The 17,984-nt window shown below is 33.0% G+C and overlaps 1 protein-coding gene across 4 annotated transcripts; it reads right to left on the reverse strand.

The window, feature by feature from the left end:
• Positions 1–1,573: 1,573 nt before the first annotated feature.
• Positions 1,574–15,651, reverse strand: LOC106068082 (glutathione S-transferase omega-1-like). Of its 4 annotated transcripts, XM_056015620.1 has the most exons (7): positions 15,426–15,651; positions 12,799–12,891; positions 7,317–7,444; positions 5,777–5,936; positions 5,341–5,438; positions 4,856–5,057; positions 1,574–4,168 (listed from the first exon to the last, which is right to left on the reverse strand). In XM_056015620.1, the coding sequence occupies exons 3-7, from the start codon at positions 7,407–7,409 to the stop codon at positions 3,921–3,923; spliced, it is 801 nt and encodes a 266-aa protein (XP_055871595.1). In that variant the 5' UTR covers positions 7,410–7,444; positions 12,799–12,891; positions 15,426–15,651; the 3' UTR covers positions 1,574–3,920. The 4 variants fall into 4 exon arrangements, with proteins under 4 accessions (XP_055871595.1, XP_013082828.2, XP_055871594.1 ...); XM_013227374.2 differs by lacking the exon at positions 12,799–12,891 and having other exon boundaries at positions 15,426–15,650; XM_056015619.1 differs by lacking the exon at positions 12,799–12,891 and having other exon boundaries at positions 15,416–15,650.
• Between the last annotated feature and the right edge of the window lie 2,333 nt (positions 15,652–17,984).

The following is a 17,984-nucleotide window of genomic DNA, read 5'->3' on the forward strand; positions in this document are numbered from 1 at the left end:
GTGAGACAAGGCTGCTTACTTTCACCAACTTATATCTTCCTTGAAAAGATAATGGAAGATGCTCTTGATGGCTATGAAGGTACAATAAGCATTGGAGGGAGAAGAACTTGCGCTTCGCGGACGACATAGATGGTCTAGCAGGACAGAAGAAGGGCTAGCTGACTTGGTGAAGCGCATAGAAAAGACTTCCAAAGCATATGGTTTGCAAATCAATGCTGAAAAAAAAACATGACAAAATAATCATCAACAATGCTTTAAAAAGGACATCAGTAATGAAGGTGAAAAGCTGACTAGGGTCAGTAGTTTTAAAAACCTCAGTGCTATTGTCTAAGACGAAGAAACCAAACCTGAGCTACTGGCCAGAATTGCACAGTCCACAACAGCAGTTGCAAAACTCAAAACAAACTGGAAAGACAAAGGCATAGCCCTCGTCACCAAAATCAGACTGATGCGCTCCCTGGTCACGGCCACATTTTTATATGCTTGCAAGTCTTGGAGGCTGACTGCAGAACTAGAGAGGAGGATTCTAGCAATGAAATAGAATAGAATGCTATAGACAGATCGTAGCAGGGATCAGATTTAAAGACCGCATCACAAAAGAAGAGATTGGAAAAATACCCAAAGGCGTGATGCATGTTAAAGATAAATATTTTGTAGTACTCTAGCCAAATTTAAATTAATTTTTAAAATAATTTGAAAAATTATAACGGTCGAATTAGAAGTTTCCCGGTGTTCCAAACTTCGTTTCCCATATGTACATCAACTGTCAAATTTCAAGGAAAATTGTTAAAGCCGTTTTCAAAAACCGTGCCCACCCAAACAAAAGGTATTGCCCACCCAATCGGAATGTGTGACCTAAATAGAGGTATTGTAAAAAGGAATAGTCATAGAGAAGCAAACTAAATGTAAACATGTTGGGAGATGTACAGGATCACTTCAAAGCAATTCTGTTACACGCAGCTTCAGGATGAGAAACCAAAGACAAAGTATTGGGCATGGCGATGTCGTCGCAAAATTAATCCAAAATAAATGGATAAAATAATTAATGCCAAAAACTGTTAGAACAAAATAAAAAAGCAGTATAATGATGTCTTTGTATATGCAGCTATAAAAGCCTGTAAATAGTGACATGTTGGCTGGAGCGGATAAATTATTGAAGACTGTGAAGGCTTTATGTTTTTGTTGCTCTGACATCAGGCCATGGCACCACTCAGAAATTTTATGGTTCCCTTTTGTATATTAGCAAATTACTAGCAATCACAGAACAGCACATTATAGTTAGTTGTTTAGCAACAAAAAGATTAGTCTCTGTTGTAAAATCCACAGAAAATAGTTACAACAGAACTTGATGATGTTCCTACATTTCAAAATGATTTAAATCCCACTGCTGACACCATGTTAAATAAAATTTAAATTCAGAATTAAACCCTAAAATGAACAACTCACTTTATCATCAAGGTGGTAACCATTCTTTTATGCAACATATCAAGAGTATACTTAAGGAAGATGGCACAGAAGTATTTTTTTGAAACTTAAAAGGTAATTTCAAATTAAAAACTGACAAAAACAAACATACAATAAAACTGAAACTTTACTATTCACACTTTAACAACTAGTTTGTAAACAAAAGGTATGTATAGGCTATTTATGACTAATCTTTGGTCTGATTCATTGAAAGTTGAACAATACTAGAAAAACATGAACAATCAACACTGATTTCAATGGAAGTAGATATACTGTAGAAAATAAACACACACTACATATAAGTGTGTCTTTTTTTTAATTTCCAAAATGCAATATTGAAACAAAGTCACAAATAACAGAATTATCAATGAGTTAAACAAGAATTTTATATAAATATAATTAAACAATAAAATTAATAACACAAACGTAAGGTCTGTATGAAAATTTGCAGTAAAAAAAAAAATATATATATATACATAACCCCCTTGTGTAACTTAGAAGTACATTCATACAGTCTAATGTAAAAGACTATTACAATGATGCATTAGTTATTGAGTATGATTGTATAGATCCCAAATAATATGTAGAAATTAAAGAATGAGAAAAAAATATTGTTCATCACAATTAAAAAAGAGGCCAGTGTAACAGCACGGTAAAGATGCTTGAGTTATGGATATCCAAACATTAGTTTTTTTCTCAACTTTTAAAAATGATTGTAAATTAATCTAGTTCATCAATAAAAAAAAAAAAAGCTTCCCTTTCAGACCTTGCAATCTATAGGGCAGATGATGTAAAGGCCATCTGTTTTTGTGGCCCACGATAAACGAGGGTCTCATGTGGCCAGTTTAATGACCCACCGCCTTTACTTTCCCTAACTAATGTCAGGTACCTAATAGAGATGGGTGGACTCAGAGGCAACCAAAGATCCTGAAATACAAAATTCCAGGATTCAAACCAGGGACTTCCAGTTCGGAAGCCAAGCGCTTCACTGCTCAGCCACCACACCTCATCAATAGATCTGACAATAAAAATTAAATATAAGATTACACTACTCTGTCCTGAGATTCAATTCTTGCAATGAAAGATCTCTTTGATCTTGTTTTATGAAATTCCACAATAGTCATAAACACATTAAAAGCTTCATGGAAAATAACTGGATCTACCAAACTGCATCAAATCAATAATAGATTAAACAAAAAAAACAAATTCTAAGAAAAAAATTGTTTTCAAACAAGAACATTTTTAATCAAAGATTTATGGATTTTACATTTATTAATTATAACTGAAGGAAAATCACACAATTCATAAAATACTTTACATTTTATAAATTATAAAAAAAAAAGAAACTGTAACAAACAAGTTAACCCTCTCACATCCGAAAAGTATTATATATTTATAAATTGAAGTAGCTAGAATATTGATAGTAATCTTATGTTATCTGTATTTATTACTGGCCAGGCAGAATGATTTTTGCAGGACTTTAAACAATTTAATACATTACTGTAAACCTGTTACCCCGACTAACCATATTTTTTTCACATGCAAAGTAGTGTAATTTTTGTTATGGTCATGGGCGTAAATGGCATCAGCTGGAGTGTTAATGTCATAATAAACCTTTGTTATGATTTTTTGATTTCTCAACTGAGAATTGAGGATTGTTTTTGTGTTAGAGAATTGGGATATGTAAATTTTAATTGGAGTATTGTGAAGTTATTTACTCCTGAGAGTATTGACTGATAACAGTTGGATTGTGCTTCTGCAATCAGAAAGATACCAATGACCTGAGAATCTGTGAGTTATTTTCTTTAGTTCACTGCCAAGTCTTAACAATATAGACTGAATATAATAATATCGAGTTAATATCAATAAATATAAAAAAAAAATTTTTGCCACATGTCCTGTGGTGACAACTGATATGAAGAATAAAACCTAAACATAAATTTTACTTCAATGATGCAATGAAATTAGTAGAATATGTAGCGATAAACAGTGACATTGATACATTTATTAAAAAGTGATTTTAACATAAAGAAGTAACTGGGTGTTAATATTTAGAAAACAGACTAATAGAAGCAATACTAACTTGATTAGGACAATATAATATACAAGTAATAATATTGCTATGGAAAAGATACGCATGAAATGTTACGATACTTGGATCGTCTTGTTACAATGTTTCTTTACATCTCAAATCTTCTGATAATTTACAGGCTTTCATTTCTAACCACATCTGTTTAAATAACTGCTCGTGTAAGTATGACATTATATTTTTTTTCTGGATATCCAGGCTAACTGCTCCATGCTTTGATGGAACTTGGAAAGACAATGTATGTATTTACCCTTACAAAATAAGCCATATACTGAATTTTAGAAACAGGCTCTATAGTTAGATCATTCAAAAGGACTGATTATGGAACATATTTCCTGACTGCAGTGCTTTACATAAATGGACAATTTTATTCTTTCTTAATTCTGTCTCTTGTGGATGGATCTCTAAGTCCATCTAAATTTTCCAAGGGTTCTTGAATCACTTGTGCAGGTTTCTCTGCTCCAATTGTAAAATCTGGTTTTCCTGTTCTGTACTGGGCATAATGATCCGTCATTAGCTTTGGATCAATCCTACATTCTAGGACGACTGGATCCTTCCACATTCTCTCAATCCATGCTGTGAGGTTTGGGTATGTTGTAGGACAAATATTAAAGTCTGCACACAAAAAAAGTGACAAATAATGAATTAATATAATTAATGGATAGAATGCATTTTTTCGCTACATTGAATTGGTTAAGAGAGGGCACATTGTGTTTATTAAAGCAAGATTTGCAAGACATAAGAAATTTGTTGACAAGATTTAAAGACACAGGAAATGGTTGGTTCCTCAATCTTTTTAAAGCCACATCAATTTGATTGTTTAAGTGGTAGACCTTAATATTGGTCATGTGACCTGTGTGAGTTTGTGTGGTAGTAGATGACTATTGTAATGTTTCTGTTCTTCCATTTAAGTTTGTAAGTTTAAAGTTTTTCTTTGCAATTATTGCTCAAAGTGAAACTGAGTCAAGGTCATCATGCTCTTTTACCCACCAATAAAACAATCTTAGTAAGTCTCTGCTATTTGGAACAAACAAGTAAAATATTCTTTACTGTTCAAGACTGGATAAAATCATTGAACATTTCAACCTCATTTTGAGAGCTACATTTTAACCTGCTTTCTTTTTTCTCATTCCTTTAAACCTTTATGATAAATTAAGTCTTATGTTTGCAATCTTTCCTTTAGATGCATTTTATACTTTTTTTTTATAGCTTTTATACAGCGCAAATTTTTTTACTGCAAAATAATTCACCCTTTTCAGAACCAAGAAAATATCTCATACAGTGGCAAGTTAGGCTTCTTACCATTAATGTCTTTCAAAACTGGTATCCTCTCAAACCAAGGCCAAATCATGTAATCTGAGAAACCCACTGTGTGACCATGAAAATATGGTTTGCCCAGCTTCTTCAAAAAACCTTCCATCACCTCAACATGCTGGTGCAATCTTTTTGTTGCTTCGGGCTCTGCATAACCCATCTTTAGCAAGCTGTAGAATGCTGGTATTCCCTAGAATAATAAGGAACAGTTACATCATAGTATAAAATTAGCTGTGTATGGTTCTATTTTTATTTAAAGCAATATAAGATGTTGTGACTCATGATAATTAACTAAACCAAATGGCAACTGATATACATTTTTAAAATAAAAACTTTAAAAAAGTACAAATTCTGTTCATATTCATTTATGTATGAGCTTTTGTTCTTGAGACAGGATATTGGGCATGCATTAGGAAAACCACTTTTAGATTGTATGATCTAGGCATTAAAAGGATTTTTTTTGTGTACATTACCTTTTTAGTCCAATGATTGAAATAAATTTTCTCATGAGCTCTGACCAAAGGATCAACAGAATAAAGTTTTGGTTCAGGAAAAGCTTCTTCAATATACTCTGTATTATAATAAAATAACAGAATAGATTAAAAAAAAAATTAAAAAAAAAAAACAACACAAAAAAACACAAAATAAAATTCAGAGAAAATTGTTACACCTCAAGGCTGTTAATCCAAACTCTAAAAGATTACAAATTCAGTGGGAGAAAGAGAGAAAAAAAAATTAGTTTTAGTCTCTGCCCCCCCCCCAAATAAATCTACCAGCTATGTGTCAGATCATCTAAATGAAAATTTTTTTTTAGTTTTGACAGAAACTTGTGGACCACTTTAATTTCCCAAAAGAGAAACTAAAAGAAATATTTTAATGAAGAAATACATTATAACATTAAACTTTTACCTGCTGTAATTAAGGATTCATAAACATAGCCGTTATTGTGCAAGAGCACTGGAACTTCACCGTATGGGTTATAATCAAAGAACCAATCAGGTTTTTTGTTTAGATCAACATTGACTAGATCATAGCTAACTTTCTTGGCAGCCAATAATAAACGTGCTCTCTGAAATCGTACCAAAAACAAGATGTTGAAAAAAAACATTTTGTTAAAATTATTAAATAAAATTGTGTCCATATTTCTTGATGCTTATGGTTTGAAAAAAAGTTCAAATGTAATATTTATTCTTCAAAATTCCTACTGATCATCCTGGTCAGAATTTACCTTTAGGGTCCTAATAAAAACATATAGTTTTTTAGTGGTTTGGGCAAGTCATGCCAGGATAGTATGCTACCATCAGCATAGATTGAAATATCCTTAGAACATATTCTTCATCCTTATAGGAACTGTATGTGCACAATGACACTGCTTGTAAAAAAAAAACTATTTTGGAAAAGTCTACAGGTTTTGTCCCTCTATGAGATCTTAAATATATTGGGGATGCTTTAGAGCTGAATCCACCTCAAAAGTGTTGGCAATCTGCAATGTCTGATTAACAGTAGAGAGTCCCATGCTAGTCACCATTTAATACAATGCACTTTATAGTGATTGGAGCTGATCAAGAAACAATCTCAATAAACCTGCTTTCTTATTCTTCTCTTGAAGGTTTATGGAATCTGTCCTTCTTTCTAAGAGGACCTGATTACATATTTTTCTAGGTACTGAAAAGAATGTGATGCTACTATAACTGTTGTATTGGCAGAGATCACTTCTGTCTGGAGACTCTCTCTAGTAACCTTCCTTCTACAATATTATCCTCATCCTATTGTAAAAAGAGTAAAGCATCTTTGGTGCTGTTTTCAGGGACTCCATCAAAAAATCATTAGACCAAGCAGCCTCTTATATTTCTTGACCTTCTGGTGATTGTATTCTCAATTTCCACTCCGTCTAATTGATGATTGAGAGGAAAAAATGTGTTTGTTCACCTTTACCTATCCCTTGGACTGTTGGGGCACCACACAAGATTTGTCAACCATCTTTCTAAATTCCTCTCTGTCTTTTGCCTTGGATAGAACCTCCATTCTTTTATGTTTTCTTCCCATCTGCCTCTTCTTCTTTTTCCTGGTACTGTTCCCTGAAGACCTTGTAATATGGGCATAGAGTTTTAGTTTCCGATTTTTTACTATAGTTAGCAGGTCATCATAGGGTCCAATCGCTCTAGTAACCCTGTCTCTAATCTCTTCCTTTGCAATGCAGTCTTTAAATGTGATACCTAGGATCCTTCAGTGTTTGTTCACTGACTTCTAATTCCTGAAGATTTTTAGGTCTCTTGTCAATTGAAATATTCTTGAAAATATTGTACCCAACAATCAATAGTTTTACAAAACTTTCTTTAATGGTCTCTAGACATATAAACTAGAAAACTAATAGTTTCCTATAGTGTTGATTTGATACACTGATACTGACAAATCTATATATTCAAATGTTAATTACATTAATATATACCTGTGCATATGGACACATCCTCATACTATACAAACGACACACTTGTCCAGGTAATAGTGGTGCATTTGGGGTTCGCATTTCATCTGGATTCATTGTTGAACAGGTTTTAAGATTCCTAGCATAAACCACTGCAAAAAAATTTAAGACAAAGTTTATGAATTTATGAATTAGATCTCATCAGTTGTTAGTGATTTTTTTTTCAGCTAAGCTTGTCTAATAAATTATGTCATACTCATGGAAGTAAACAGTTGTTTTCTATCAAGAAAGTCAACTATACAGTAAAAAAGTCTTTTTTTTTCAAGGAGGGTGCTTTTGGTTATTTTCAACTAACAAAGAAAAATGTCAGTATATTTAGTCTGGTGGACATGGTGAATGAATGGTTAAGCAAGTGCTTGGCTTCCGAACCTGGGGTCCTGGGTTCAAATCTTGGTGAAGACTGGGATTTTGAATTTCGAGATTTTTAGGGCACCACTGAGTCACCCAACTCTAATGGATACCTGACTTAAGTTGGGGAAAGTAAAGGCAGTTGGTTGTTGTGCTGGCCACATGACACCCTGCTTGTTAACTATTGGTAAAAAAAAATAGATGACCTTAACATCATCAGATTGCAAGGTCTGAAAGAGACCATATTTAGCAATCATAAAGTAATTAATTAAAAACAATTTTGGTTATTTGTGAAGTTACATTTCTATTCTGGCTTATACATAGCAACAATGGTGCCATTTTGATCAAGAATTTTCATATAGATCTACCCATTAAAAACTGTGGACTGAATGGCATAAACCATTTGGCTACCTATCAAGGGAACTTGAGTTCCAAGCTCGACTAGAGCTGACTCCCAGACTTTACCTTTGAGGTGAGTCAGTTTAGATGGCACCCAAACTTGTGATCCTGAAAACTTCAGTGTTCTTAACTTGATCAAACTAGCGCTCAATACTGCATTGAATACAGAGCTAGATCTAGACATTCTTACACTTAACATTAGATTCTAGTAATCTAGGTTATGCTTGTATTTCTGTTAATCTATGATTTATATTTCTAGTAAACATGTATCTAGGCTATGCCTATTAATTTAATTCTAGAATTGTATCTAGACTTGATATATCTCCATCTTATTTGAATCTAGATCTACTTCTAGTTCAATAAGTGTGCAACAAGGTGCATGATTGGCAGCTCTTAGAAATAGAGTTAATTTTAATTAATTTTATGATGATATGCCTCAGATGAGCAGTAGATATGAAACAAATATTTGAGCTATTTTTACAGATGTGAAAACTTTATTGAGAAACAAGCAATTATTGGGATAATTGGCACATAAATTGGATTCTATATTTTTGCAGATGTGAAAACTATATTGAGAAACAGCTAGGAATTATTGGGATAATAGCAGGGGCGGACTGGCAATATGGACAAATGCCCGGTGGGCCGGTACCAAATGGGCCGCTCTGGTCGCGACCAAAAATGTTTTTTTCCAAAGCAGACAAATTTTTAAAAAAATATATAAAAAATGACAGCAGCGAGACACAGATGCCGGAACACGTTTTCTTTTTTTTTTAAATTATTATTACACTTAATTTTGTTTGAAATTCAACAAGAATATCACAAAATTTATACTATATCCTGTAGCCTACGTATTATCATTTGCAAAACGTTAGACCTTCCACTGCTTTGATGTTTTCGAGGTTGTGTTTGGCCTGATCATTTTGCTGGTCGGCATGGTCGTTTGATGGCACTTCATTTTGCTTTTGCTCCTTCCCTCCCCCGTCTTTTGATGGTTCCATTGTCAGTTAACGAAAAAGAGGGATGAGAGAGGTTAAGTTAGAAAACATTGATATAACGCAGAAAAAAAAAATAGGGGCGACAATTAGCTTTTTGACGGATACAAAGGATACCAGCACATATAGAACTAGAAGGAAATGAGAAGGCTGACACACTCGCCAAGAGTGGGAGAACAAAATCACAATTAAACACAATTTTGCACTCTATCCTGTAGAAATGAAAAAAAAACTAATAGAAAATAAAATAAATGAGAAATGGACAAGCTCTCATCCGAATCACAAGAAAGATGATACCTATTATAAGCTATCCCGACAAGATCAACGTCTAATCTTACGACTTCAGATAAGACACAACAGAATGAGACAACATGTCCTTCAAAACTGCTCTCTTTACCATGAGGCCCGTACAAGACACTGGCCTCAAAACACCCCAATAGAAAGAAAACTATATGGAGAGCTCCCTGATGTGGAAACCATTTCGCAGTTTATCTCATGTATTGGTTTAGTCACCTGGACGTTCCAACATAAAAATGAGAAGGAAGAAGAAGAAGAAGCTCTTGAACAATACTTAATAGGAATTAACTTTAACACACACACAGACGCAAAATTGCAAACCACCCAACTTATTCACAACTCAATATAGGTATAGAATTCTTCTTTCTGAGATTTGTACAGATAAAGTAAGTTTTCTTTTTGATTATTTTTATCAACAGAGATCTAAAAAATACTACACTTAAGGCTCACACATTTGGAATTTTATTTAATTTTAAAAAATCTAGATTTAAATCATTTTTTTGAGAATTAATGTACATGTAAATGCCCTTCTAACCTTCTGCATTCTCTTATCTTTTAATGGAATGGGTTGCCTGAGTCAGCCAGGAAAACCAATGACTTAGCATATTTTAAGTCACAGATCAACATGCATGACTAGCTTGACACATGGAACGTGTAGGACGTAACTATCTTATTTTTGAAGAAACGTCTGTAATCTATAAGTAATACCAAAAAGTTTCAAACTCATTAAGCTTGCATTGTTTATAGTTTTCAGACTACATATAGGCCTTAGATAAATAAAATACATTATGTAATCCTACACAAGCATACATTCAGTTTTCGATGCGTATCAATCTGTATATATTTGGAAGAGAATTAGGCTTACACCTATAATATGACACATGGGCGTAGCCGGGAGGAGGGGGGTTCAAATCATTACTTTCCTCAGACCTCAGTGTCTGAAAAGGAAACTTACTTAATGCCCCAGTGCAGCCAACTTAAGCAAACTAGAGCCACCAAATTTCCCAAGCGTAGCCAAAGGGTGTTTGGTGGTTACCATCCCCCCTCCAATACAAAAACTAAAGCAAAACTATAGTTATCATTTTCTACCAGTCGTTGGACTCCATTATTTAAGTGCAGTAAATAGCAGATTTGGTTTTTGAATTTTTTAGCGGAAGAGTAGCGAGCTAATTGCACTGTAGATACTCCAGAATATGCATTTTTTAAAGCTTAAAATAACGGAAATAATGTTTGGAACCCGGGCTTCGCACCGGACCCAGCTGGGAGAGCATAAAAAACTAAAACAAATTTATTCCACTTATCTTATTCATGGTAAACCAGTAACACAGACTAAAAACGCAAAATACCTAGGTGTTATAATAAATGAAAAACTGTCATGGAATTCCCATATTGATAAAACTATCAAAAAATCAAACAAAGCATTAGGTTTTATTAAAAGAAATTTTTATAAATGTAATAAAAACATAAAACTAAAATGTTATTTAACCTTGGTTAGGCCAATAATAGAATATGCATCCTCTGTTTGGGACCCATCAACTCAAGAAAACATTAAGAAACTGGAACAAACACAAAATGGAGCAGTGAGATTCATAACAAATGAATATTCACACTTGACTAGAGTAACACCTTTAGTAAAATCACTAAATTTAGAAAGCCTTCAGGACAGAAGACTAAAAAGTAAAGTAGCAATTATACATTAAACACTGAACCATAATCTTCACATACAAAAACAAAATTCAAAAAAATACTCAGAAAGACACAAAGATAAATTCACATTCCTCGTTGGTAGGACAAATTTGTACAAATGCTCCTTCTTCCCTAGTGCTATTAGAGCTAGCCAGGAAAACCAGTGACTTGGCAGAATTTAAGTCATTGGTTAATATGCATGACTGAATGCACAACGCTTAGAACGTAATCATCTTCTTTTTTGAAGTAACATCTGTATTATATAAGAAGATAAGATTAGTTACATACATATACATTGCAGAGGGGGGGTAGAAAAAAAATCCACCCACCGAAAAAATCCTGGATGTGCCCATGATATGACGCCATTTGTTTGTGGGCTGGTTTATATGGTAATGCCCGGGCCGATTTTGATACCCAGTCCGCCCCTGGATAATAGGCACATAAATTGGATTCTATATTTTTGCAGATGTGAAAACTATATTGAGAAACAGGGAATTATTGGGATAATAGGCACATAAAATGGATTCTATATAGATTACATTTTGTACTATTAATGTAAGTATTGCCAGGGCGGGGCAAGAAAATAAACTATCAACAAACATTCACACTAAAAGAAAAAAAAAAAAAAAAAAGCAAATACACAAAAAATCTCTCACACAAAAACACTTGAAGGACCTACTGCAGACCTGCAAGACAAAGGACACATTCTGCTATCACCAGGTCTAAAGCTGCATCTAGTAAAAGCATGCATTCCAGGCAGATGTACTAACTGTTAGTCTACCAACACTTAGTTCAAACGTCTAGACACTTCCAAAATTAAGCAACATCACAAAGTACACTAGGGGGTGGTGGGGTTTAGAGTACCCTTTGCTGTGTTTAGTGTAGTGTGTAAGGGATAAGAAGAAAAACAATTTATTCAGCCAGTAATATCCTACACGCATACAAAGAATCCCAGCATGCTAAACAGTATCAGTTAGTTTTCATCTGTAACAGAACATGTACTTTAACACTAGGGAAACAAGATGCATTTTAACCCATCTTAATATTTTAGCTAGTTTTTAATCATCTAAATTTTCTATGCCTTAAGTCATGTATGATATATGGCATTAGATCTAAATCAGCAGGGATTCATAAACTTTTTTTTTACCTATAGACCCCTATTATGGACAACCAAGTGAAAACGCTAAATAAATGCAAAGTAATTACAACTTAAAAAATAAAAAAAATAATAACAATTAAAAAAAAATTTTTTTAAATAAATAAGATTTGTTTAAAATAAAATGAAATAAAATAATGACTTGGATCAAAATGTTGAGATTTTATGAGTCCATATCTGGCTCAATGTTTGTAAGTAGTAACTGCAAATCACACTTATGTCTAGTTTATTGGTTGTCTTTTTTATTATGTTCTTAATGCCACACTGAATCTGTTCTACCAAATAGGTTGGTAAAGAGTCAACAACTTCTGTACAACAACTCATAATGCTGGATATCAAATTGAGATTGTAACCAGAATTTATTGTTCAAACTTTGTTTCAAGTTCCTCATTTTTATGATATTTCAATAACCAGCTGCTGTATTAGTATGGACCCATCAGTGTTTGTGATTTGACTTTGTCCACACTGTCACATACTCGTTTGAAACTCACTGTGACATGAAGTAATTTCGTAGTCACTTGATTATCTTGTGCCTTTAGCACGGAAAAGTTATCGGTCTGTAACTCACCACCAAGTGAAAACCTCAGTAACTTCTTGGCCTATGTAGAGTAAGGATGTATATGTAGTTCTCAGCTGCAATATGTATCTTGTGAAGTTTATTCTGAACATGGAATAAATATTGTATCTTATGATGTTGATATTAAAGCCTTTGTGGCTAGATTAGCCAAGTAATATTTACTTAATAAATTCGTCGTCTGCTACCACCTGCCTTTATTGAGTGTATTTAGTGAGTTATGTCTAAAGTGCAAGTAGTAAGTTCTTCGCGCTAGCAGAAGTAAACAAGTGCAAGGAGAAGAGTGACCACATCCATTGATACAATTTAATGTTGAGAAACTACACACTCATAAAACCCAACAGCTGAGTTACACACACACAAAAGGTTTTAACACCCAGTCTGCTATCCTATTTAAGAACATTTTAATTTTTTTTTCTGTATGAAGAGCTGTTAAGTGCTGTATGTAAGCAAGCCTATCTTCATCACTTTTTTGCAATTTAGAAAGCTTTGGAAACTGAGAACATTCTCCTCTATCCAAATTTTGTTTTGTAATTGGTAACATTGTAGTTTCAAATTAATTAAGTTTAATTTCGCAAAATAAATCAGTCATATAGGCTACCTGCATGTCATTTTTTTTAGTTTTTAAAATTGTGTTTCAAATTTAGCTGTCCAGGAATTCCAACATTGAATGCATGGGAGCATAAAATCAATTCAAACATGTACTTTTAGATAACAAAAGTATTTCTGTGCAAAGTAGTAAACAAATGTCTTCGCCATTTTCCAAACTAAGTTGAGTAAATATAAACCTCTTTTTAAAGGCATTCCTTTTGATTTTATTATCTGCTATAATGATATAAACCTCAGATTCTTACAAATGTTTACAAAGATTTTTTGCAACTTGAAGATGTCAATGAAGCAAAGAACTGAATATAAATTGTTTTATTAAATATGCAATAAGCCTCGGTATATTCCTATCATTGCAGGAGTACCATCAACAGAATTGATTAGTGATATGGCCATACATAAAAATCTTGTAAAAATCATACATAAGCTAAAAGTAAAGCTTCATTTTGTGGTAAACAAGGACTCAAGCTGTTTAGAAACCCTTCTTTCCTAATCGAAGATACCATCATTATTTTGACCTCACCATTTCAGTAAAATAGACCATATTAGCATCAATGCTTTAAAATTTTGTTTTTTCCCACCCAAAATGTTTTTAACAGTTTAAAATTCTTGAACAGTTTCCCTTTGTAAAACATTGAGATTTTTTTTTACCTTTTAACATGTTTTTATCAAGAGCCATGTTTTTAAAGAGTGGTGGCTTAGTTTAATTTTTCTTTAAATTGATAATCCAGATGGTAGTGATATTTTATGTGTCTTTAACTATTGTTATAACTCGTGTTCCTGTAATGCATATGGTGTGCACCAGCTAAGAGACACAGTGGATTCCAGCCAAGTTCTAGGGAAAACTTTGTGTGCTGATGAATGAATTGTCACTATTTACCTTATTTGTTATTTAGTTAATTAAACTTATGTGTAATTATTCATTTCCTTCTGTTGAGTGCTAGCCCTGAATTTACAACTGGTGTCAGAAGTGGGATTTGATCAGTTCGTCAGAAGGATAGAATGTCCACACTGAAAAGGTTAGATGAGCTCAAGCAGCTATGTACAGTTGGAACAGGAACTGCAATGACAAGGCTTGAAGTGCTTTGAGAAGAAGAAAGAAGTTTTTAGGGCACATCTAAGGCTGTGATGGAGGAAGATGAAGACCTGGATATTTAACAATTCATAATATTGTCTTTTTTTTAGAACCTGATATCATTAAGCTCCTAGGTAAGATGCATGAAGAAATGAACAATGAGATGAAATTGACCGTGGAACAATTTAAATGGGCACAAATGGGTAGATCTATATAAATAGACTCATTGGTGAATGACCCAATCAATGCTGCAGCTGTACAAACAGTTAAGACCTCATTCAAGACATTGGCTTGGGTCCGTTTCCAAGCCTGTTGCTGTGGACCTTAAAGACGTCTGCAGATGATGTCCATCTGCCAGTACTTACAAGGACTATATAGTATATCCAGATCTAAATTATTATTGTAATAGTTATACTGTTATAGTACTTATACTTATAGTGTTATGCTATAGAATAGTTTCCATTATATGATTATTATATGAAATAACTATTACCTAACCTAAATATATTGAAATATTAGATCTAGATCTAGTAACTAGTATTATTATTAGTTAGTAGCATTTGTAAATTATACTATTATACTAAATTAGTAAATATATCTAGATTAATAGATCTAGCTTTAATTACTTTAAACTTTACTTTAAAGTTTACGGTAAGCTCAAACACTAAATATTTCAATAACCTAATTAAATACTAGATTCTAAATAAAATACTTTTAAATAGGTAAATTATTTTAAATACTAATAGACTATAGTAATACTATAAATAGTAATAGACTAGATCTAATTACTAATACTATAGTGACACTATAATAGTAATTAATAGTCATAGTATATAGAATCTAGATCTAGTAATTTAGTAAATAATAGTAGTAATTTAAGTAATACTACTAACTAGGTAACTAGTAATCTAAGTAATAATAATAGCATACCTGATGATACCTCAACCGGTTTCCTGTTTATTAGTGTTAAAAACTTAGAAATGATCTAAATCTATAATAGATCTTCTAAATCTAAGCAATCATTAGCGAAAAAGAGATATAGAGATCTAGATCTATCATTAATTAGCCAAGTCTTCTTCAACTTCTTGATTAGGTACCGTAGCTCTGTAGGTAGATGACTAGACTAGATCCAGTTGTAGTATTCGATCCGTCTTAGTTGTGGGATGTAAACAGAGAATGACCGACCAATGAAAATATGCTAGGCTCAAAGGATGTAAAAACTAACTTTTCATTGGTTGATTCTAGTCCTGATCTAGATCTTGTTATTTTTAGACAATACTGGTATGGATCGAAAACATCCGCTTGAGTTCCAAGAAATATATAAAGGCAAAACCAACAAAATGATGAATCATGGTGATTCATGATTTTGCTTCTTTGGTGGATAACTATAGAATCTAGAATCTTATCTATATGCTATTATTTTATGTAAAAGATATAATTTTGTGCACTGTCTCATTCTTCACACTGCCACCACCTTTAACTCAACCTAGATCTAGATCTAGAATTTATGTTATTACTTAAATTAATTATGTCACACCATTCTGATGATTCAAATCGATTTTAAAGCATCAATGGACATAGGCCAAAAGAGAATCGAATATTATGCTTCTAAATCAGGGGTGGGCAACCTTTTCGTGTCGAGGGCCGCATTAAGAAAAGTTAGGGAATGGCGGGCCGCATTTATATCTTATCTTATCTTATATGATACAGACGTTACTTCAAAAAAGAAGATGATTACGTCCTACGCGTCATGCATTTAGTCATGCATGTTAACCAATGACTTAAATTCAGCCAAGTCACTGGTTTTCCTGGCTAGCTCAGGCAACCCATTCCATGCTCTAATAGCACTAGGGAAGAAGGAGTGTTTGTACAAATTTGTCCTAGCATATGGGACGAGGAATGTGCCTTTATCTTTGTGTCTTTCAGAGTATTTTATTAAATTTTGTTTTTGTATTTGAAGATTATGGTTCAGTGTTTTATGTATGATTGCTACTTTACTTTTGAGCCTTCTGTCCTGAAGGCTTTCTAAATTTAGTGATTTTACTAAAGGTGTTACTCTAGTCAAATGTGAATATTCGTTTGTTATGAATCTCACTGCTCTATTTTGTGTCTGTTCCAGTTTTTTAATGTTTTCTTGAGTTGAGGGGTCCCAAACGGAGGATGCATATTCTATTATTGGCCTAACCAAGGTTAAATAACATTTTAGTTTTATGTTCTTATTTGATTTATAGAAATTTCTTTTAATAAATCCTAATGCTTTGTTTGATTTTTTTGTAGTTTCATCAATATGCGGGTTCCATGACAGTTTTTCATTTATTATAACACCTAGGTATTTTGCGTTTTTAGTCTGTGTTACTGGTTTGCCATGAATAAGATAAGTGGAATTAATTTGTTTTAGTTTTTTTGTTACTCTTAACAACTGACATTTTTCTGGGTGGAAAGACATGCTCCAATTTGATTCCCATTTCTGTAATTCATCTAATTCTCTTTGTAAAATATCTGTGTCCTGTGTTGTTTTTATTGTTCTATATATTATGCAATCGTCTGCAAATAATCTGACTTTTGTTCCTGAAGTAATGCAATTTGGTAAATCATTTATGTAAATTAAAAATAGTAGTGGACCCAATACTGTTCCTTGTGGTACACCTGAGTTTACTGTTATCGGTGTTGATTTAGAGCCATTTATTATTACAGTTTGTTCTCTCCCTATCAGAAAATCTTTAATCCACTGATGCAGTGAACCATTAATGCCGAAATATTTTAATTTTTTAAGCAAACTATGGTGGTGTACTTTGTCAAAAGCCTTAGAAAAATCTAGTAAGATAGCATCTATTTGTTCACTATTATCTAAACCTTTTGAAAAATCATCAATTAGTCCTATTAGTTGTGTTTCACATGATCTATATTTCCTAAAACCATGTTGGTATGGTGTGAGGACATTATGTTTGTCTAAGTGGTTTATGATGTTGCTACATATTATGTGTTCTAGGATTTTACATGTGATGCTGGTAAGTGATACTGGTCTGTAGTTTCCTGGGTCAGATTTTTCTCCTTTTTTAAATAGGGGGGTGACATTAGCTTCTTTCCAGTCCTTTGGTACTCTGCCCTGGTTAAGTGAAGCCTGAAAGAGTATTTTGAACACTGGGGCTAGCTCATTGCTTAGTTCTTTGAGTAATCTAGCTGGAATACCATCAGGTCCAGAAGCTTTATTTGGTTTGGTGTTGGTTAATAGTTTTTGAATTCCATTTTCTTGTACTACTATATCTTCTATGTTGTTTACTTGGTTCAAATTCAGTAATATGTCTTTGTCTCCTGGGGCTGAGAATGCTGATGCAAAGTATTTGTTTAGGATGTTTGCTTTAGTTTCATTATCATTATGTATTATGTTATGTTCATCTTTTAATGGCGCTATGCCTGTTGTTTCCATTTTCTTAGACTTAATGTATGACCATAGGTTTTTGTTGTTATCTTTAGATATTACATTGTTTATGTATTCACT

Source organism: Biomphalaria glabrata, chromosome 17 (assembly GCF_947242115.1).
Source record: "Biomphalaria glabrata chromosome 17, xgBioGlab47.1, whole genome shotgun sequence".
NCBI lineage: Eukaryota > Metazoa > Mollusca > Gastropoda > Planorbidae > Biomphalaria > Biomphalaria glabrata.

Excerpts from the sequence above, each read along its gene's own strand:
- LOC106068082 (XM_013227373.2), bottom strand. The coding sequence starts at position 8,298 with ATGTTAAGTGTAAGAATGTCTAGATCTAGCTCTGTATTCAATGCAGTA. Across the intron at positions 5,439-5,776 it reads TGAATCCTTAATTACAGCAG|AGTATATTGAAGAAGCTTTT; the intron begins GTAAAAGTTTAA and ends ATTATAATACAG. Across the intron at positions 5,058-5,340 it reads TCAATCATTGGACTAAAAAG|GGAATACCAGCATTCTACAG; the intron begins GTAATGTACACA and ends TTATTATTCTAG.